Source organism: Typopeltis vanoorti, chromosome 24 (assembly GCF_054136105.1).
Source record: "Typopeltis vanoorti isolate ZY-2024b chromosome 24, IOZ_Tvanoo_1.0, whole genome shotgun sequence".
Classification (NCBI taxonomy): domain Eukaryota; kingdom Metazoa; phylum Arthropoda; class Arachnida; order Uropygi; family Thelyphonidae; genus Typopeltis; species Typopeltis vanoorti.
In genome coordinates this window covers 68384588-68409047 of record NC_143572.1, presented here as the reverse complement: position 1 = coordinate 68409047, position 24460 = coordinate 68384588, and the positions used below count along the sequence as shown (strand labels likewise).

Below are 24460 nucleotides of genomic sequence, written 5' to 3'. Positions count from 1 at the left end.
TATTATTATCTTTTAGTTATGAAATCTCCTTAAAATTAGATGTTGTCTTGTCCTTTGAAGAGTCTTAGATATTTCCGTATGCTCCTTGTGCTGCTTTGGCTATGTTGATGATTTTGTTTGTATAGAGCTGTTGTTCAGGATTAGGATCTATTTCTTGCAAGGCTGCTGTAATTGCTGGACAAGTAAAGACGTGAGTGGGTGTCGGTTCAGTATTGGGACAGTTCTTGAAATTAGATGTTTTATGGTATTCATTTATACATTTATTTATAATTATAATTTATATATTTATATTCATACTTTTAAAAAAACTAATTAAATATTTATTCACCGTATATGGATTGGCCTGAATGTGTATACAATGCAGTAATACAACTCACAGTTGAATAGTAATAATAATGCAATGATTTTAAATTAATCCGCATAATTTTTCTGCATTTTGCCTTTTGACATAAAAATCAGAAAAAAAAACCACAAGCCTCACTTCCATTGAGCTACACAGGCCTCTTTTATTATTTTATATTATATTTCTTATATAATGATAATATTTATAGATAATTATTATTATTATCTTCCAGTTATGAAATCTGCTGAGAATTATATATTGCATGGTTATTAAACATAATTTATTTAGCGTCCACAAGAGCGCGCATTCTTGTTGTTAGTGACGTCATCTTTCTTTAGATGTTTGGCCATTTTGTGTTTAGTATCTAATGCTTGATTTTTTTATGAAAGTTCTTGAAATTTGTTAAATTTTTGAGAAATTTCTATCCTGGTAAGCAGTTTCTTTTTATTGTTTGTTTATATATGTATATATATATATTTTTTTTTTTTATAGCAAAATTTTCGTCTTAATGTTACGATGTTTGTAAATTATATACAATATATATGTTATGCATTACTTTCCTTTGTTGCGCTGAGTGCATGCATTTCCCGGCATTTTTATTGTATGTATACTTAAGAATACAAACTTAATCGAAATAATTGACTTTGGTGAAAGAAAATTCTACCTTCTTTATTGCTTGTAGAGTTTTTTTATTTTATTTTCTCTCCTGAGCAGTAAGTACTACGTCTTATGTTGATACAAATCTCATTAAATTAACTGGTATGTAGTTTTGGCGGGTTTCTCCTAACAAAGAGAATGCCTGTCTTTGTTTTCGATTCTAATTCTCAGTTCAGTCTTCGTAATTCTGCAGTTTAATATTTGTTATATATTGGTGTACGTTTTTTTTTTTTTATTAGTTGATTGAGTGATAATGTAATTGTAACAAATGTTTACAGATTTATAATGATGATAGTACCATGAAAATTTTATTGTTTATATGTTATTGTACTAGACGACCTTGTACACTATTGTTTACAATATATTTCATAGTCAAATCGGGAATGGAATATAGCGTTATTCATAGAAATAAAATGATATAAATAAGGATATCAGATAATTAAAAGAAAACTCAAATGAATAGTCATGCATTAACTTCGGTTGGTAGACGTCGGCCAAAAAAAGTGCACAGTGTAGTTGAACTCTCATGAATAAGAAGTGAGAGCTACCATTGTACAAGTGATAATCCATCCTTGTACAATGGTATGATGGCGCCTGTTAAAATTCACATGTATTTGCAAACACCTCTTACTCTGAATTTGTGGAGATATTAAGAGGTGAAAAATTCCAAAAACAGTGAGTAATGAATAGTACAATTTAGAGGTGGGGGGATGGTATTCGTGTGTTGATTACAGCCGAATCGGCCAAGGAAAGCTTTCATTTCTATAGAATGTGTTGTCACAAAGAAGTTGCACAGGCAAGCCATTATAACAGAAAGCATAATTCGTGCCTATTATGTAGTGTAGCAGTAATTATGGACAGATATAAAAGTGTACAGTATAGTTTTATTATTTAGCCTTTTATCATATAATTTATTGCTTGAGGATAAAATAAGAAACTGATACATGTCAGCTGTGGAATTTAGTCGAGTTGTATGGAAAACGTGTAATAAGCTGACAATTTTTTTAAATTGGTAAGCACTTGATGATTCTGGTGAGGAAATTCCATGTTTATTAGTTTACTAGATGGACAGCTGCATTTTCCATATGGAATACAACACAGTTTTGCAGCCATGAGAAGAAAGAAGGTTCCATTTCTGGAACTGGTGTGACTCTCGGTTGCATCCTCATATAAAACACACATAGAAAAAACAAAGGCAAAACTGAATGCAAGAGACAGTATATTAAGAAAGCTTACCTCCTCCAAATGGGGTGCAGACCCTAGCACACTGAGCCTTGGCCCTTTTGCTATTCTTCTGCTGAATATGCTTGCTCAGTATGGTCCAGATCCTGCCATGCTGAAAAACTTTGAATGAAAGCTGCTGTTTAATTACAGGATGCCTGAAACCAACACCACTAAAAGACCTGTATACTTTGACTGGTATTGCACCCCCCCCCCCTTCAATTTGAAGATCTGCATTCTCAGCTGACGAAAGAAGCCGACAAATGAATGATGAACGCCATCCACTATTTGGCCAGACCGCAGTGCCTGAAAGACAAAGATCCCGACATAGCTTCCTGGCAAATGTTGAACCACCTAAAAACCTCCCAGAGATCACTTCAACAATGGCTTGCACTATATCCTGAAAATAATACTGGTATTCCAACAGCCGAACATCTTTCATGTGGTGCCTACTTGGACTGGAATACTTGGAAAAGCCTCAACATACCTTGAACAACAGGACGCTGCAAACAAAACTTTATCAAATGGGACTACCTCACTGGCCCAGATAACTGAGTGTGGTACAACCTAGTCCATTGCTTCCCAAAATTCTGGATGTCAAGTCCCCCTTTGGAAAAATTAAAATATTTGATGCCCCCCCTCGAAAAAATCGTAATATAGACATATTATTATAATATTTATTGTATTTATATTCAATACAAAACATACACAGCGAATATTGAAAAAATCAAATGCAAATATTACATTTTTAGCATCTTACATACACATTTGACATGGTACATTATCTCATATTTTTATATAGATAGATATATTGTTATTGTACATTTGCAGTACAAGCACGTGAAACTAAAACGATTAGTAATAAAGAAACAATTAAAAACATAAAAGAAGTTTAATAACAATTTAATGTGATGCATGTGTTTCAATACTGCTCCACAAAAAGTCAATATCAGGTGAAATATTTGAAACTGCAATTCTTAGATTTCTGCTTCGAAATGGAACTTATACGAATAAGCATATAATTACTAATATTCATTAAGCGCCAAAATATGCAGGAAGCAAAATTTATGAACCCACACCAATGTGTGATTTTTTTTTCCATTAAAATATAAAAAATAACACAAAAGAAATAATAAAAATTAAATAAGTTTCTTTTCAGATAAAAAAAATCTACTTAGTCTTAAAACATTTTCAATTTGTTTTCATTATTTCACGGCCCCCTCAACAAAACCTACGGTCCCCAAGGGAGGCCGCGGCCCACAGTTTGGGAAGTGCTGACCTAGTCCATGGAACACCTTTTTTCTTGTCCCTTTCTTTCATCACCTTGCACAAAAGAGGATCTTATATCTTGCACAGAAAGAGCAGTTGATCGTGCAAGATATGGAGGAACATCTGACTATATTTATTGTATATAAGTTATGTATGGTTTTCTTTTTTTTCATATTTAATTATTCCCTGTATAATTCACCTACCAAATTTAAGCTGTTCTCATTTGTAATGTATCCTAATTTGTTGTAAATAATGTTGTACCATTTATGTTTGGATACAAAATAAATAAAATTCAATCCACCAACACCATTTATTATTTACTATCATTAATACTAATGATATAATGAAATAACATTAGAACAACCTGTAATTGTTACGTTATATAGATGTGATAATGTGAATATCAGTGAATGTGGTTGTGAATCTGAAAATGTGGGCTTGTATGCTTTGGATTTAGACTTTTGTGTGTGGGGATTTTAAAGAAAAAGTTGTCCAGTTGGGCCAAGCAGACTTTAGATGTAACCATAAAAAAAAAAAAAAAAAAAAAAAAAAAAAGGAGGTAGCTTATGTTGAAATAAAAATCAGAGCATCAGGAGCAAAGGAAATGAGTTTGTTACTTTGGTGAACACATTGTGGTCTATGATTGCATTAGTGAAACCTGGCTTTCAGACTCAGTGTGACTGGAATTGATGTATAGTGTTTGTATGTTATAATATTTTGAGAAAGGATATGGGATGAGGTGGGAGGTACTACTAATGATATCAGTTCAAATGAATTGAGTTCAGTTAGGGTAGAAACTCACAAAAGTAATAATGCTCCTTGTAGTGAGTTTTAGTCTATTTGTGAAATGGAGGCTAATAGGATAGCTGAATTGTGTCAGGCAAAGAGTGTTCAATTTGTGAATATATGGAGGTGAATTTGAAGGGAAGTTAGATTGAGATTGCATTTGAATGGGGTTGTTGGACATTTGGGGTGATTGTTGTTTGCTTAAAATATACCACAAGATTCACACAGAATTAGTATAACCAAGGGTCAGAGGGGTTGAGAATCAGGTTGTATAGGGGCTAGAAGAAGATCGATACGAAAGTGAGGAAGTGATTATGGCAGGGTAGAGTGATGCAGTGCATAGGTGGGGATGATAGGATATGAATAATAATTAGGGTCAGATCAAAGAGGTGTATTATAGCAGAGAGAATACATAGTGGTGCTGGTGGGATAGCCTCAAAGAGTGAGGACTTGTTATATTGATATATTTCAGAAATAAAGGAGTTGAGTTTGCAACATTGATTGAGTCAGTATGCCCAAAGATAATTGGTATAAGTGAAACTTGGTTGTCTGATGATATACTGTCAGGGCAATGAAAGGATATAGAATTTTCTGAAAGGATAGGAAAGTGAAGAGATGAGGGAGGGGACACTATTAATGATTCCAGTGAAAGGAAAATAGTACGTATGTAGATTTTGAAGCTGTTTGGTGTGAAGTTGAGATCCCTAGAATAGTATATCTAATGGGATATTGTTATAGGCCAGGGAATCTGGAGAGCACTGATTGTTAAATGTTTAAACATTAATTGGGAAAGTAAAAGGAAGATTATCCTAATGGGAGATTGTAACTATAGCAATGTGGATTGAAAAGAAGAAAAAATGAATGAAGTATCATTGCTCCCTTATGTATTGGTTTGAAAATTAGACAGGAAAAGGCCATCAAGAAGATATATATGTAGAACTATAAGCTGAGTGATCAACTGGCATCAATACGCTAGGTTAATGAGTTTTGCAGAAAAGATGTTGATAGTGTGTGGGAAATGAGATGGCAGTATCTGACAAAGCATTGCATAACTGCATACCAAAACGGGTGCAGCATTCTTTGAGTAGCAGAGAAAATTCATTATAAGAACAAAGGAAAATTTCTTGAGCTGTTGCAAAACAACTTTTTCAAGAAACATGTGAAAAAGAAACTGGGTCAAAGAATATTTGATTTGATCATAGTGTCAAAAATGGTCTCAGTTAAGGATGTGACTCTTTAGCCACTTTGTGACATTGATCACTACCATAATGACTGTTAATCTGGAAAGTGGCTTAGTGTATAGATGTTCCAGTTAGGAAAGGTTACGTAGATGCATGAACTGCAAAGCTTTGAAAAGCTGCTTCAATGATGCAGTATTTAAATGCATTCCAAGAATTCGAAGAACAAATAGAGATCCATGAGATGTAGAAGGAATATTGTGAAAATAAGGATGAGAGGAGTATGGAACATAAGGCCCAAACTAAAAAAGTTATTGTATTGTATAGAAAGTTGTCATATGAAAAGAAATTGGATGTAGTTTAAGGGCAGCCTGGGTTTTATTGTTGTGCTGGAAGTAAAAGAAAGAAAATGTGTAAAAATAGCTACAGAATGCAGTTGTTCATATTAGTGTTCATTTAATTAAGATATATCAAACTGGCTTGTGCAACATGGTGTATGGTGCTATTACTACTTTGGATGAAGAGAGAGAGAGGTGCATGAAATGAAGGTTCTAGAACTGTTCAATAGCCTGGGTAGAAATTCTTCAATAGAGACATGAGATATCAGCATATATGCTAAATGAATGTTCAGCCAAACTGATTAGGGCCTTGGCATGTTAGTATAATTTGAGTCTCAGCTCTGGAAAGAATGTGTACTATCCTTGTACAAGGGCAGTGCAGAAAAACTGATGTGCCTAACAACTGACATTGAAAAGTGGCAAGGAAGATTTTAGATAAGTTGGTAAAAGTTTGCAGACAAATGGATTGAGAGACAAGCTATACTTTGTAAGGAACAGTATGAATTAACCAAGCGAGGTCAGGTCATGTCTGAGTGGTTTTATCATCTTTTTATGTTATAGCTAAGTTGGATAATGGAAATGAGATACATTGTAATATATATATTGTTGGACTTTGCCAAGGCATTCTGCAGATACAACATGATACACAGTGTATTACATTAATCCGAGATGAGCCCATTCATTTTTATAATTATGGTGTGGAATGTAGACAGTGTTACGTGTAGATAGAGGTTAAGTGGCATAGATGTCTGGTTGCATAGAGTGGAATTGTCCTCCTGTGATGAGTCCTTGGAGGTATTGCATAATAATAATAAATTAAGGATATGGAATTAGAATATAAACTGTTGACTTTGATAAGTGGGTGGCTGATGAGTAAGTATCAGAAAATAGATGTGGATTTAATCTGCCAAATTTAAGGTGACCAGTAGTGTGTAACCCAGGTTCAGTCTATATATGTTGGGAAGGGCTTGAAAGGAGATGTTTTGAATAGGCTGGAACTGTGGGCAAATGAGCAGACCATAGTGCAAAATATAATATTTTATACACTTTGGTCTTTTTGATGAGATTTCCTCTATTATGCTTGAGAACCTGACCAGAAGTTGAAGTTCAAATGTCACATAACAGAAATGCAACCTAAGAAACAACTGAAACAACATTACATGTGAGAATAAGTCATTTTGCCTTTTTACATGTCCTTGATATGACCATCTGCTGTGTGGAGATTTGGTATAAACTTCTGAAAGGAGTTCATAGGATATTGGTTGACATTTTTCATTATGGAAAGCAGGGAGAGAGAACATCTGTGGTAGTTTGCATGCTGGTAAGAAAGGGGTGAGAACTAGATGTTGTAGAAATGAGCAAGTCAGTTTATCTGAAATAATGAATGTGTCTAGTGTGGATGAGAAGGTATGACTGTTGGTGTGGGCAATGTATGCCCTGCAATGAATCCTTGATTCCTGTTGTTTTCTGAAGTATAAAAATATTGTTTCATTGCATTGACTTAAATGAAAATAACTAAGTTTACTTATTGCATTTCCATGGGGAAAAAATCATTCCAAAATGGTGATTAGAAAATAGGGTTTTAGTTGCATTGTGTGAACTGGTTACTGATTTTGAAAATTGAAGTTGTACAATTAGAAATAGTTTTTTTTCTTTTTTTACAGTTAAAATATGGAACCAGTTGGTGGACCACCTGCAAGAGGAGGACCTAGAGGGGGACCAAGGGGTCGTGGACCTGGTAGGGGTCCAGGTTTTGGCCGAGGAAGAGGTGGACCGCCAGGAAGGTATTGTCTTAATGAAATTTTTTTTTTTTTATGGTGGAGCACAAAGAATTGTCAATTTATGTATTACATGCAATTAAGTAATCATATTTGAATATATGGAGTGAAAAACATCCCTGTTTAAGGTCTTATGGAGGCAATCCAGTGATCCAAATGCTGCGAAACTGCTGGGATACATTGTGTTGCATGCAGAAGCAATATCTGAGGGGGGGAAAAATACTAGTTTCAAAATTACTGCTACTGGGGGATGTTGGGTACACAAATACATGAAATTTGCATATCATACAACTTGGCAGGTGCCAGGAGGGTTTAAACTCAGACATGGGATTTTTCCCTTCATTCTAGTTAATGCCATTCACAGTGATGGCATTAACCTTGCCCCAACATGCTTTACTCGTGAAGCTGTACAACCTAAACAATTGCAATGCTGTTGCTGCATTCTGCAAATTTCATCATCTGAACAAATGCTGGTGTCCACACAGTTAACCAAGTGGCTATGTGCTTCTCAACCATATGCCCGGGAAAGGAGTGTCCTGGGTTGGATTCCTGTCGCCGATGTGAGGAGCTTAAAGATCTTTCTCAGACATAGCCAAGTCTTGGGTGTGGAATGCGTGTTTTTTTTTTTTTTTTTTTCCTCCCAGTTTATCTGGGGTTTTTCCTCCCACAAGCAGGCAAACTGGTCCCGTGAACACACGCATCTACAGACATAGGACACACCGGGAGGCAGAGGGCTAGCCACCTTATCCTCGGAATGGGTATGGCTTAGAAGGGCTAAGGATAGCCCCATAACAAGCCACTAGGCCTAATACGCGAAGGGAAGAAGAAAAAGAACAAATGTTGGCGAGGTCCACTATACCCATATATTCTGTGGTGAAAGATTAGTCATTTTGAAGAAACGGGCTCATTGGGAGTTAGACCTGGTAGACTTCATTCACAAACCATCAGTTCACATTGTGTGAATGAAGTTGTGACTGCCATTGTGGAGCAGGTAGTAAATAACGGCATTAGTTCCTGCAGTGCACGTGCTATTTCAAGATACATTGGTGTGTCTTACACAAGTATCTGGAAAATTCTAGAGAAGATTCTTCATTTCTGTCCATTTAAATTAACTGACACAGGAGTTGTTCCTACAGGACCTGGCATTCGCTAACATTCTTTTCTCGAGTAGTGTTGGATGCCACATGAATGTAGATGAGTTTGTGGGGACATAGGCTCATTTTCACCTGAACGGAGCTATAAATACTCACAATTGCTGGGTTTGGGCTACTCAAACCCTCATGCAATCCAACAAATTCCTGTGCATTCACCATAAGTTACTGTCTGGTGCAAGTTACAGCTTTGATTATCATTTGACCATTCTTTGAGGACATTCACTAGTTATTTCTGTGACCTGCTCAGTTACTGCCTAGAAGTATTACAATATGATAATTTTGTTGTGGCACAGCTGCAGCAGTGCCTGTGCATGGCTTCAGCCATTTTGATGTAGGATGGAACCAGCACTGAACTACAGCATCAACATTATCCCTGACCAGCTGTGTTCTGCCATTGAACACGCCTTAAAGGATGCAGTTTGTGGTATACTGGGAAGGGCAGCGCATTGAACAGTTCAGCCTGTGAATGTTGCTCCTTCACTACATCTACATTACCCCTGGTGGTGAATTCTTGAACTACTTTTTTTTTTTTTTTATCAGATTGCAATGTGTTACATGCAATTTTGCGTTTTTGCATGAGACACAATGTATTTCTGTACTCAGCATTTGGATCATTTAAACAGGGTTACTTTAATTTTGATCATCCTGTATATATAATATATATTTAAAATAAAAGCATGAAACTGCTTGCTTAGTGATTTTGGGAGCAGTTTCAAATTGAAATTTAATTAGAAGTAAACTAATTTATTTATTTATTTTTTATTATTTTTGTTAGTAGCCTGGAAACATTAGACGTTGGCAACTTTACAAATAGAATCATATTTATGTGGAATATTAAAAAAAAGTGGCTAATGTATGAGAACCTCTTTAAAGGCTTTTCAGTTGAAGGTTTCTGCAGCTGGATATGTTAACCATTAGCAACTTTATGAATAGAATCATGTTTAAATGAAATTTCAAAAAAAAAAAAGTGGCTGATGTATGAGAAAATCCTTTATAAGGGATTTTCAGTTGAAGGTTAGCCAGTCTTGTACATAAGTGATAGAATTTTTCCTCCTAGGTACTTTGTTTTTTCATCTTGCCCTGTATAATATGAGAATCTTTATAGTCTACTCTTATAATTCCGAAGCCTTAATATAAGTGTTTTATACATCCTAACACAAAAGTATTCCAGTATGTGCTTGAAAAAGAAGCCAAAAAAAAAAAATGTATAAAAGAACTTGGGGAAGAATGAGTTAGTTCAGGCCAAATAGAGGTGGTCAGGATCAGAATTTCACTTTGATCATGGGAATAAGACCAGTATTTATATTATATGCATATGACAAAGCCACAAGTAAAACTTTTTGAAATTTTGGGGTAAATGGAACACTATACAGAGAAATACACAATTACGTTCAAGTTGTAAAATCAGGTGTAAGACAGATTCACCACCATTTCCACTATTAATCATCTATGTGAATTACATTATGAAGCAAAGGGACAGTAAAACTAGTTTTAAAATTGAAGATATTAAACTAAGATCTTTATGCATGTGCTAAATAATCTCATAGAAGTTTTGTTAGGGATTCTTTGACTAGATTAAATAACTGTTATAACAAATTTTAGTGTGAAAATTGGCAGGGGTGTGGAAAATATCACCTACCTTCGAGTTGGAAAGCCTATAGAAAGAAGTGAAATATTTCATTTCATCTAATTTTAGTGATGATGTCATATTAAATCTGGAAATGGATAATAGAATAATCCAAGCTGGTATGACATGGAGCCAGTTGAACAAATTCATATCACATAAGAAATTAGCCAAATCACTACAGTAAACAAGGCTGTATTCAAGCTAGTTTTAACTTAATAATCTGAGAGTTGGATAAAAAAAAAAACAGTTGATCAAAGCTAAATAGAACCACAGTAGTAGGTCTTTTTTATTACATAAATAATTCGTCCTAGGTATCTTAGGACATCATCAGTACAGTAGAACAATACTAGGAATGACACAAAGGATAGAGCGTGTACGTCCAATGGAATCCAAATTGTGTGAGGTGGCACGTTGCGGCCTGAACTTAAATTAATCATTACTATACATTCCTAGTATCATTCTACTGTACTGATGATGTCCTAAGATACTTAGGATGAGATAGTTACGTAATAAAAAAAAACCTACTGTGGTTCACGTGTGTTAAATTTAGTCACGAATTCTCCACAGGTTTCTCTATATAATCAAGTCGATCAAAGACTAGACCATAGATATGAGGTTATTCTTGTGTTAACACGTATCTAGCCTATCCTGGCATAAACACATCAGGTTTATAGCCTTTTCACCTCCAGTCATGGTCAAATTTCTACAACCTTAGAGCACTGTTCTCACATTTGGGGTAGTGTACCTAAGACCTCTCTCTCATAATGCTCTATACAAAAGTGAGCAATTTTCTTAACTGATAGGTATTATTTCTGGGAAAATTCCCATGTTACTCCTGACTAAATATAATTTTTATGGCTATTTAGCCTATTTTTGTTTAGGAGTACCTCCTTTTTTATAATGTCATTGGCTTTTTACTCAAATTTTAGGGCATTACTAGTGTTTTATAGGGACAGATATATGAAGAATATATAGGAAGAAAATATATATATATTTAAGAAGAAAAAACCGGACATACCTTTGTGGGATATTGCTGGCTGTCTTCTTTTTCACTGGCGTCCTGGCATATGACGATATACAGCTTACCACTACCATCCTTTTTTCTACTGGACATGGGAAGCTGTTGGTCAATTCCCATATACAACTCAATCCAGCTTCTTATTCCTCTGCCTTCATTTCCTTCAATTGTGCTCTTTGGAACAGTTCCCTCTAGAACTTTCAGGTCTTCTTAACACACAACAAATTCCTTTCTTCAAACTTGTCCACATGTTGCCCTGTCATGTTATAGGCTTGAGCTCTCTCGTGTCTGGGACTGATATAAAAAATCTTTTGAAAGATGTTAAATGAAACAAGTGACAGTAGAGCAATATAACATACTCAAGGAATGCAATCAGGAGTATCAGTACTTGAAAACAAACTGGAAAGGACTAAATGATATTCAATTAGAAATGCTATAATATAGAAGGATAAAAGTTTGTTTGCACTATACAATTCAGAATGAATATATTTGACCAGATCAGTAGGTTAAATTCCATATTATTGGAGCAGTGCTTTCATAGTTCCTATTTATATGAAAGAGATATAAAGCAATGTGAAAATTAGAAGAATTTTCTTAATCACTGTTCCAGGTAAGATATGCAAGCATACTTTAGAAGAGGCCAAGGAAATTAAGAGGAATGCTGGGTTCAGGCCAAATAGTTGTTGGGATCAACCAGAGACCACAGTTATGAGTTTTGAGAAAAATTACAATGAACAGATGTCACCAAGGGCAGAATCTAATTAAAAATGAAGATATTTGAAAAAAACTCGATTGTTTGTATTCGGAATGGGGAAGCATAGCTACTGTCAGGTGGTATACAATGGCAAGAAAAAGATACAGAGAAAAACCAAGCATCAATCCACTTATACAGTGGATTGATGCTGTTAGGAATTCCTTAGAACAGTGCTTCCTAAACTTATGGATGTAAAGGCCCCTTTGGAAAAATTAAAATATTTCACAGCCCCCATCGAAAAAAAAAATTAATACAAACATTTTTATCATATTTGTTGTATTTATATTCAATACAAAACATACACAGCGAATATTGCAAAAATCAAATGCAAAATTACATTTTTAACATCTTATATTTTTATATAGTATCTTTTACATTTTACGTTTCATGTGCTTGTACTGCAAATGTACAATAACAATATACCTATATATTGTTATTGTACATTTGCAGTACAAGCACATGAAACGTAAAATGTAAAAGATACTATTACTAATTTTACTAATTAAAAGATTTTACAGATGGCTTGGCTGGCCGAGTGGTTAGCGTATCCCCTCTCCAGCCAAAAGGCTGTGGGTTTGAATCCTACCGTGGGCATGGATGTTTGTGTCTGGAAGTGGTGGTAGATGGCATTGGTGTAGTTGCGGTCATTTGTGGATTGAGTGGTGGTGACAGTTGTACAGCAGGTGCCCTCCCTCGATGGTCTTTGGCTCCCTGGAGGTGTCAAATAATAATAATTTATCATTCAATTTAGTATGTTTTGAAAAACATTTAGTTTGTCATTTTAATTCTTCAGCCTTTCTTTGAAAAGACTCGATTGTTTTACTCTTATATTCCCCATGAACAGTATCTAAATGGCGACAGTTTTCTGGGTTGCATGCAATCATTTGATAACTGTTTCCAGCAGATTACACGCAGGTTTGTTTAGATCATTATATGATGATACAAACCCATATTTCAAATAAGAAGGATCATATTTTCGATTTTTTTTCATATGATATTTTTTGTTTCTTACTGTCTGGCCCTGAAGATGATGCGGACTGTGCTGGTAAAATATGAAATACTCTCATTTGTGAGTCTGTTTCTGCTTCTGCCGATTGTTCGCTGGATTGTTTTTTTTATCAGCCACTTATCCATCTCAGGGTTAACTTTTAACATAGAATATATCAAATAATAGCACCACGTACCGGCTCACCACAGTCTAACAAGATGAAATTAGTGAATTATGTCAACAAGGGAATCCCTGGCGTTTATAGTTCTGATACATGCGATCTGTGCTATCAGCACAGTTGCCCTGCACCCCAAACGTATTTCTTTCATGTGCATCACCTGCACCTTGTACACTAGCAATTAAACATTAATTTAAAGCATGAAAAACTTAGCTGTTTTAAATGAGTGCAAGATTTTGCGTTTATAAGCTTTTTTGTGCTTATACTTATATTCATTAAGTGCCTAAATATGAAACTTATATTCATTAAGTGCCTAAATATGCAGGAAGCAAAATTTGTGAACCAACACCAATGTGTGATTTTTGCCATTAAAATATAAAAAATACAAAAAAGAAATAATTGAATATGTTTTTAAGATTAAAAAAATCTGCTTAGTCTTAAAAACATTTTAAATCTGTTTTCAATATTCCATGGGCCCACTCAACAAAACTAACAGCCCAGAGTTTGGGAAGCACTGCCTTAGAAGACTGAAATATGAGATCTGGAGTTCTGGCAGATCTGAGATTAATTTGAAGGAAAATTGTTGATAGGAAGTTAGTACTATGTGAAAGTTTGCATTATTACTATCACTTTATCTTAACATTCTTGAATACATATCAGTAATTTGATGAAGATTAGCTTCTTGATTTCACCAACAAAAATATTAATTGAAAAGTGGGTCAGACTATTCGTTTTGATTGTATATGTAACATTTAGTTGAAATTTTCTTGAAGAAAATCTTATGTAAATGTTATATAGTTGTGTGTTTGTATTATATGTTATTATATATAAAAGCACACCTCTTAGAGAAAGTTGTGCAGTTTGAGCCTTCTCTAACAGCTAGTATCAAATTTGAGTCATATGTTGTGTATTTTGAATTACTTATATGAAACTTCTTTGTAGAGGTGGACCAGGACGTGGACGAGGTGGTCCTAGGGGAGGAGCAGGAGGTGGTGGAGGCGGTGGTGGACCACCAATGGGACAGAATGGCCCTCCACCTCGTGGAGGACCAAGAGGAAGAGGTCCAGGTAGGGGACCTGGAGCTCCTCGTGGTGGACCACTTAGAGGTGGGCCTCCAGGGAGAGGTGGCCCTCCTGGAAGAGGAGGACCAAGAGGTGGACCAATGGGCAGAGGTGGTAAGTGCATCTAAAGTTTTTTTTTTATTATTATTATTAAGTGCTATTCTCTGTGTTAATACTAATGAACATTTATTTTCATATCCTTTAGTATAATTTTATCTTAATCATGGCATGCTGTCTGCTGACAGCAATATTTTGTTATTTAAGGCTTCTACTAAGCAATGCAGAAGAATTGTGAGAAATTTTTCAAATTGGTGTAAGTGAAAATGATTGGGTTAATGAAGAAAATAGCAAAAAAAAAAAAAAAAAAAAACTATCCTTTCTCTCTCTGCTGTAGATGATATTCAGACTACTCAGCCCTTAAACATGGGATATATCTTTTTGTGTGGAAATAACTTTAGTGGTCATTTTTGCTATTGCAGTATTAAAAGAAAAAATTGCTTCTAAATAATCGTCTATAACTCATTGTAAGAGAAAGATTTCATGAAGGTGTATCGCTTATTTCTTTGGGCAAGTTTTTTTTTTTTTTTTTTTGTATATAATAATCTGAAAATGCAGCAGTAAAGAGGCCATATTACTTTTATAGTGAAACAATTGTTTTCTTGTGAACTATTGTAGAAGATGCAGGTTAGACATTTTCACTAATTACTCTACAAGCCATACACATCTGCAGTTATTGCTTTGCTAAATGAAAGATTTTTAAAAAAAAAAATAGGTGGTTATTTTGGAAAGTTTTATATATCAATAAAATATTTACTTATAAGTTCATTTCTGCAAATGATACTTGCATCTCTGACGCCAGAGTATTGAGGACTTCTGGTTTAAAAAACACTAGTCAAAAGGCTGTTTATTTAATAATTGTTTATTGCATGCATTTTAGTCCTGCAATAATATTCTGTGCTAAAGGAAATTCACTATAGCAAACTTAGACCATTCTTGTGGTCCTTATGATTTGCTGTAGCAAGAATTGACTAGTTGTGCACTTTTCACTGACAAAGATATCATCAAATTCCTGATATATACCCTCAAGGGGTGTACAGGATATGATAGTACTACATGAAAAATTACATTATTACTAATGACAGATATTCATTCTATATTTATTAATGTTTGAGCATATAGTGCCATTTTTATTATCAGAGGCTTTAAATGCTCATTGAGAAAAGCTACATCACCTGCACAATTTGTAATACCTTCTTAAAACTCATATTAATGCATTCACTTAAACAAGCAAACTGTTCTGCTCACTCTGTGATAGAAAAATATAGCTCTCATCCTTCCTGAGCCCTTGATAACTCTTTCAGAAGTATGTAGGCTTTTATCATATTGCCTCTCTTTCTCCTGTTTACCAGTGTTGTAGTTTACTTACTCTCAATCTCATCTGTTTCATAATCCTGATATCATATTTGTAACTCTTTCTTGCACCTTCTCCACAGTTTCATCTCAGAACCCAGGAAACCAAATCTGCACATAACAATCCAAGGTTGGGTGTGTCAGGGCCTTGTGAAGAGGGAAGATGAGTTCCTTAAAAGTCAGTGTTTGTTTCAGCATCGCAGTTATGAGTTGTTTTTGCTGTATGTTCTTTGAATTGCAGCTTCTTATCCATCATAAGCTCAAGATCCATAGCCACATAAGGTTCCTATTATAATATGCTGTTGTAATACCTTGAAATCTCATCGTGCCAAAGTGCAGCCTATTCAAGCCATTCTGCAAGTGCCTTGTGTGAAAGAAGGAACTGGAGATCAAAAATTGTTAGATTTGATCACAGCACCAGAAGGGATCTTGTCTGAACTGTTTTGTCAGTTAGGGATGGTGATCATTCAACAGCATACTAACTGCAAAGTTAGTTACATGATGAACTGCAAAGTTGGAAATTATGGCTAACTGAAGAGAATATTGTATTCATTCTGTCAGTTATTGAATGTGAAGAATATCTGCAGTACAGGGAAAATATGAAAAGTTGCTTAATGATGTATTATCTTAGTGTGTGTGTGTGTGTGTGTGTGTGTGTGTGTGTCTGGAGTTCAAAGAACAAACAGGTTAGGAGTTAAATGGACATGCAAAAGAAAGAGATCCATAAGGTGTGGAAGGCATGTGAGAATAAAGATGGAGTTATGAAATATATAAAAAATAGGAAAAGTTAAGTATTATTGTTTGGACTGCAAAGTTGGAATATGAAAAGAAAGTGGCAGTCTTGAAGGCAATCCAAAAGAATTGTTATGCTGCAAGTAAAGATGGAATGAAGTGGAATCTTCGCACATGCTGATGGTACTCATGTTAGAAGCATATAGCATTGTTCAAATAATGAGTACACTGAGATCTATCAAAATGACAGCTACTGGAAAACTGGATGAAGAGACAGCAGTTCATGAAAAGGAGGTTTGACAAATGTTGCATAGCCTGGATAAAAATTCAGTAATAAGAACAGATGGGATACCATGTATGAAGTGTTTAGCTCAACAGGTTGCATAATTTGAGTCTAATTTTATATTATTAGCAGGCTTTTCTTGGAAATAAACTGAAAACTAAATTCCTGGTTAAAGAATAGACCAAATAGATGTTAGATCATTCAATTCTTTGAAAAGATTTCCTTCTGTAAGAAAACTGTTCTACCTATACCTGCACAGTGTGGTGTTAGTGCTGTGATGTGGGGAGAGATTTATGCCTTATCCATAAATTTTGAATAACTTGTAATAAACTGGTATTCTGTAAATAATCATGAGCATAAAAGAAATCAAGATACTATATATTTCTAGATAGTCAAGTTGTAGGTATATGAATAACAAAAAAAAAAGCAAATTGTGTATATAGATTACTATGGAAAAGTGTGTGCTGATTAACACTGACTAAAAAGGATATTAGTTTTAGAGGTGGGGGGAGGATCATGTAACAAGTACAGTATTATACATATCAATCAGATATGAACTATTTGTATGACTGGCAAACATGCTAGTCATATGCAAATGTTCATATATGATTCATGCTGATTGCAATATAATTACTTATACCTTTTTAAAAGTTAAAATGGAAACAGATGTACAGTTTCTCTTAATTATCGGTTACTTGTGATTTGTAATGTCCTGCTCCATGGACAAGTAAGCAGTGATAGTTTATCCAGTGCTCAGCTTGTTAAGCACCAGGGTGGACGTTAATCTGGAGCTCAGGGTGATAGTAAAAGAATTTGTGGACTACATCTCTGAAATATAGGTGAGGGAAGCTTCTGGCCATTATGTAGTAGACATTACTTGAAATATAGTTTGAAGGAACATACTCGCAAAGACTTGCTGCAGGTCCAGAGTTGTCCAGAGGCTGAATTTGGCATTATGATTCAGAAAGAAAACTGCAGAGAATTTAAGTGTTCTCAGCACAGCTGTCTACAGGGATTAAGGTCTTCCTAAAATTGTGCTTGTTATATGACTGTTTAATGAGACCATAGAATACAAGGCAAATAGGAGAAACTAATTAGGTGGTAATTGAAGGGTATAGATGCATCATCCCTTCTTTGGAATGAACACTATCCTAGACTGGCAAGAATAGTGCATGTTTAACACACAGAAGTAAATTAATTAGATCTTGCTTTTCAGTTAAAATATCATTAGGATGATATTTTAATTGGGAAGGGTGATTTCTGTTTGGCAAATTTTGATTCCAAATAATGATTCAACTTTGCTGTAATAGATACTTTGTTGACTGGCATTCTGATAATTTTCTTTAAAATATTGTAATTATTGAGTGAGAGGAGGCTGATCATGAGATGTCGAAGAAACTGAGTTGTTCTGCTCATGCTTCTGAAAGATAGCTGAGAAGATATAGTCGTGGGGGTGGGTATTACCTACTCCAGAGAGATCTAATGTATCCTCATAACTAGTTCTCTGTAGCATGGTAATTTATGATACAATCTAATTGCTATTATTCTTTGCCTAGGCCTAGGCCAAAACTTCATTAATGTGCTATACTTTTCATTGCTAATCAGGGTGAAATGGAAGCCAAAAAGATGCTTATGTTGAGCAGTCCATGGTGCCTTCAGTACAATTTCAGCATTAACCTCCCAACCGGCTGGTATGGATGAAATAGTCAGCTCTCCCTAGCTTTTTTCATGAATCAAAACTTCGTCGGCATTCTGCCTTTTATCATGCCATTACCTTCCTCCGCTGTTAATCTCGTTATGGCTATTCTATAGCCATTAGTGGATTAACTGTTGCTGAGTGGCCTTTGTGTCCCCCTGTCTTTACATCTATTGTTTTGCTTAGAATTTCATTTACTGTCCTAAGCTATTTGACCTTTTTTGCCTCTAAAATTATTTGTGTCTCTTCCCAAAAATTGAAACGAATTTCACATATGCGAAAAAAATCAATCCTGAAATGACCACCGATCGGCCTTTGCAATGAATCTATTTACTGATAGTAAATTTAGTGTATTTTATTCTACAAATCAGTGCACCGGAAGAGTTGCACTGATTGTTCTTTCACTTTTACTTATAATATAGAAACAATTTTATTCGAATTTCAGAATTTTCAAATGTTTGCTTTGAAAATATTATGTCAAATATTTATGTTTTTAAATAATATTTATTGAAATAAATATGTCCTTATGCTTTCATTTCTAACCGAATAGCATTATATGGATCATCACATTTCAGTTTTAGAAACGATTTTTTGTTATTCATAAAGACAGAATAAAAAAAAAAAATGTTAAAATTGTAAATTGCATTACTCGGTTTCTGATTGTGAGTCCTTTTGGTATCAAAAATTTATATCCAATGATATTTTAGCAGTGATTCTTCACCTTCGTCTTTTATTTATTATGATATCTTTTATTATATTATGATAATATCCAGTCCATATCCTCGTAGATATGTTGAAAATATAATGTGAAAAATATCATATATGGAATGATTAAAAATTTTTTGCTCATTTTGAAGATTTTCTAATGCTCCCCCCCCCCCCCCCCCATCCTCTCCTGGAACTTAATTACATAACTACTCTAAACTTCTACAGGTTTGAAAGCTTTTCTAGACAGTATTCAAAATCTATTACTTCATTTTATCATTTTGACAAAAGATATACAGCAATCAGATTGTACCATGAAGCTTCTAATTCTATACTATTTATTTGCAATCTAAAACCAGCTGTTCTACTGTCTGCTGAAATTATGTGAAATTTTAGAAATAATATGCTATATTTTCACCATGCAAAATTGTTTATATGCATACCACACAAAAGAAAGTTCAGTAGTATTATTTTTGTTTTTTTTTCTTTAAAAAAATCTAAATATTACTTCTGCTGCTGGAAGCTATTTCTGAAATAATCTACGTCTTATAAATACTTGGTAATATCCTCTTAGCTGGAGGAAAAGCTGAAGGCTTATTACTCTCAGTGTTATTGAGAAAGAAAGGGGAGAACACTGAAGTGCCTCAGGCTATAGTGCAGAATACATCAAGAATGTCTTGTTTCCTTTTCGATTGTTGATTACCGATATCCTAACAGAAACACTGACATTTCGTTTACATGCTTATACATAATTTATGCCAAAATATTTTCTTAATTTATCATGATCAGTTTCACTTTTATTATTGAAAAATTAGAAATTATTTCATACAATTATCTTGAAGAAGAGGATTTGAATTATTTTCAAAGAAAAGGTGCATATGCATCTCATAATCTTCTTTTTTTGGGCGGGCGGGGGGGATATAGACCTAATCAATCTGCGGATATTTCAGAGAAGTTATTTCATAAATCGTTCGCAAGACAACTGTTACAAATGTAAATCACTTGGAGAACATACCCATCCATTTTAGTGTAAAATAGTAGCAACGGTTCAGTTACTTTATATATCTAATCTAGAAGAAAATGTTATGTCTGCTGAGATTAGAATCTTACGTGAATAATTTTTCTGACATGATTTTTCTATTCGTCATAATGTAACCTATTTCCAGATTTTTTCCCTCCTGCAGACTCCATGTCATATGCAGTGATTTCTTTTTTGTAGTATAAGAAAAAAAAATCAGATAACAGAAGAAAAATATATAGTATTTTCTTTTCTACTGGCTGAATTTACAATGTTCTTTCTTTGTGTTCTGAAGAGAAAGTGCAAATGACTTTTTTCTTACAATTTTTGCCATTATAACATCTGATATAATTATAAGAGTGACATTTTACCATTTTTCTCAAACACGAGAAACAGAAATAAGGTAGTAATAATATTGTTGATTCTGTCAAACTTCATTGTAGCAGAAATTTTTATTACAAAACTTTGTAATATATATATATCTTCGAAACAAGAAATTTGAAACCCATATCATAACAGCGTTGAGTGTTCGCAGGGTGAAAATGTTCACGTTATTATTTATATATTTCATTTATTAACTAGGGAGGCTATGCCCAACCCCCTGTGTTCCGGACTGGTAGGCCGGTTCTCCTTGAATTCTGATGACTCGAACTTTGAAGGCTCGAAAGCCCCCCCCCCCCCCCCCAACGCCTACTGCACCCAACCACTTGAGTTCAGACTGGTAGGCCAGTTCTCCTTGAATTTTGAAGACTTGAAAGGGGGTTCCGACGCCTATGGTAGCCCCCGAGTGTCGAGTCTTCAAAAGGGAGACTGGCGCCTATGGCACCAGAGTAAGAAATCATATCAAAGGTTCCTGGCAAATAAGTCAGCTTGTGCTCTTAGAGAAAACAGAGACAAATGTAAGAAAGTTAAACAGTGTGTAAAACTAGTTGAACAAAAGTCATGGGAGGATTTTGGCAAGAACATAGAAAATAAATATCAAGAAGGTGGCAAAATATTCTGGAGGTTGTTGAAGAAGCTTAGGAATGGAGGAAAGAGTGCTGTAAAAGGAGTTAGAGATGATAAAGGTGAAATGAAAATGGGAGGAAAAGATATCCTTGAAGTATGGAGTAATTACTTTGAAAAACTGCTAAATGAAACAAGCAGTGATGACAGCACAGTGGTAAAAAAAACATTCAACAGGCATACAGTCAGGAATACATACCCATACTTGAAGTAGAAAAAGCCATTAAAGGCTTGAAATGTGGAAAGGCAGCAGGAGTAGATGATATTCGACCAGAAATGCTGAAGTATGGTGGTATAAAAGTCTTACAGTGGCAGCACTCCATAGTTCAGAATGCCTGGACAGAGGGACGAATTCCTGATGATTGGAGTAGAGCTCTCATAGTACCTATATATAAAAAGGGAAATAAAACTGTGAGCATTACAGAGGTATATCCCTATTGAGTGTTCCTGGTAAGATATATGCAAGTATACTTGAGAAATGGTTTAGAAGAATTGTGGAAGAAAAGCTTGGTGAAGAACAAGCTGGATTCAGGTCAAATAGAGGCTGTCAGGATCAGATCTTCACTTTACGACAAATAGTGGAGAAATCATGGGCATGTAACAGAGATCTGTATTTAAGTTTTGTCGATTTGGAAAAGGCATATGACAAGGTGCCAGGAGAGAAACTATTCAATACGCTACAGTTATATGATGTCAATAAAGCCTTATATCAAGCAATGTTTAGTCTTTATTTGAGTTGTAAGTCAGCAGTTAGAATTGAAGGAATTACAGGAAGGTAGTTTAATGTTAAATCTGGTGTGAGACTAGGGTGCACATTATTCCCTCTGTTATTTATTATCTATATGGATCACATTATGAAAGAAAGAGGTATTAAACATGATATCAAAATTGGAGATGTTAATGTCAGCTCTTTGCTTTATGCGGACGATGTTATACTTCTAAATAAATCCGCTACAAGTCTGCAAGATTCTCTGACTAAATTGAATAACTGTTGTAATAGATATGGTATTAAGGTCAGCAATAAAAAGACAGACAATGAAAATATGCAGAATTGTTGAAAATGTCAACTGTGTGTTGTGAATGGAGAACCTGTGGAACAAGTAAAACATTTCAGCTACTTAGGCATGATTTTTAGTGAAGATGGTAAATTAAATATGGAAATAGACAACAGAATCAACAAACCTGGTATGGTGGGAAGTCAATTGAATAAATTCATATGGAATAAGAGAGAAATTAATTGGAACACTAAATTAGTTGTATACAAGACAGAGTTCAAACCAGTTTTAACTTATGGATCTGAGAGCTGGGTCAGAAGTAAAACACTTGACCAAAGACTAGAGACTGCAGATATAAGAGTCCTGAGAAAGATTATAGGTGTGAACAGATGGCATCAATGGCAATATCATATTAAAAACGAGAATATTAGGAAAGAACTTCACATTGTCAGCATCCAGGAATGTGTTAGCAGAGCCAATCTCAGGTGGTATGGTCACTTAAACAGAATGGTGAGGAAAGATTAGCAAAAGAAATGTTCTCTGCCAAGTTGGCAGGAAAACGACCCAGTAGAAGACCAAGATATAGGTGGATTGATACAGTACAAAGTGCCTTAGAAGATAGAAATACAGGGTGTCCCAAAATTCACGCAAGATTTAAATTTAGCGACACGAAGGAGGAAATTGAGTGCTGTGTCCACGAAATTCAGCCACATTTATGCAAAAGTCATGGAAAATTTCGACAAAAGAGTACTTATGTGCCAGCAAAGCCGTGGAGGCCATTTACCCAATATACTATTCCATGCCTAACCCTATACTGTATACTTTATGAATCAATAAGAAATTGAAATTTTTAATTAAAAACCTGTATTTTCTATCAAAATTACTTCTTGCGTGAATTTTGGTACACCCTGTATAAGATCTGGTAATGTTGGAGTCTTGACAAGTAACAGACTGATTTGGAGGAAAATTGTAGATAGGAAGTTAGCAATTATGTAAATTTTTCATGTGGTACAATCATATCCTTACACCCCTTGAGGGTAAATGGCAGGAATTTGATGATGATGATGATATCTATTGGGCTCGAAAGTTTACTGCGGGAATTGCTGCTTGCCATCTCGTAAATGAATTGTGTCTTGGGTATACTTACTAATTATTCCTTTCTTCCCAGCTCTAAGCTAACGGAGATTTACTAACCCCACTGAGAAACAGAACAATAGAACATGCAGCACACTAAAGAGCCTAAAGCAATATCTGAATATTTTACGGGCAGAAATTTCTTGTTTGGTTTTCCACTTTCTTTATTCTGATATTGCATTTGAAGGATGACTGATTTTAAATATTAATTTCGCCTATTACCGAATATCACATAATTTTCTGATTTATAATAATCAGGAAATAATATGTATATTTTGTGATTTATAATTTGCTAATTTATAATAATCGCCACATAGTGTCAGTATTGGAAAATTAAAGTTATGTGGAACAATTATTAGAGAAAAATAACGAATTAAATAAAAACTACCTATGTTTCATAACAGTTTTCGGGTGTGTGATATTTATGCAATGGGGAGGTTTAAACTATTAGAGGTGAAATAAAGTTCAATTCTATTGTGAAAGGAAATGAAATTTCACATTTGATGCATTTGATATACATATTTTGAATGATAAAAATAAGAAAATGTATTGCTTACTTTAAAAATTGGAAATATAAATTTAAATCATAACTGTTAATTTCATTTTGTAATGACCAATTAAAAGAAGGTAACCAAGAAAGTGAAAGTACAAAGAACAGTAGATTACTATACAATGTGAAGAAAAAATTTAGTGATATGATTAAAGAATTTCATGTTATTCTCTATAAAGCAAAGTTGCTCAAGCATGTCCTAAAGGAAATCTGTGAAGTATTATTCGATTTCGATGGTTTTGTACAAAAATAAAAATAATATAATCTGGAATGTCGGCAGCCGGTTTTCTTTTCTTTTTTTAAAAGAATATTTCAAATTATTATCATGAATTAATTTCTTCGAGAACAAAGAAAAATATTTTGTCTAGTAAGTGATTAGAAAAAAATTAGTGCAAAAAATTAAAAATTAAATTGGTTCTTCAAGGTAAGGCAATATTTAAGTGAAGAAATTATGCAAGATCTTTATTTTGTCTAGACATTAAAATTGTATTCTACAATAAAAAGAGAAATCAAAAATATAAATTTCTCTATTTTTAGTCTATCCTATATAACTAAAATCTAGTTACCCAACATAGAACAAGG

General features: G+C 34.4%; 1 protein-coding gene across 1 annotated transcript in view; it reads left to right on the top strand.

Moving 5' to 3' along the window:
- Positions 1 to 671: 671 nt before the first annotated feature.
- Positions 672 to 24460, top strand: part of LOC150093383 (uncharacterized) — a 45229-nt gene continuing 21440 nt past the window's right edge. Inside the window, exons 1-3 of the mRNA XM_090413877.1 lie at positions 672 to 772; positions 7457 to 7576; positions 14232 to 14464. Coding sequence (XP_090270003.1) covers positions 7464 to 7576; positions 14232 to 14464 — 346 coding nt within the window. The 5' untranslated portion in view covers positions 672 to 772; positions 7457 to 7463. The remainder of the gene's footprint in view (positions 773 to 7456; positions 7577 to 14231; positions 14465 to 24460) is intronic.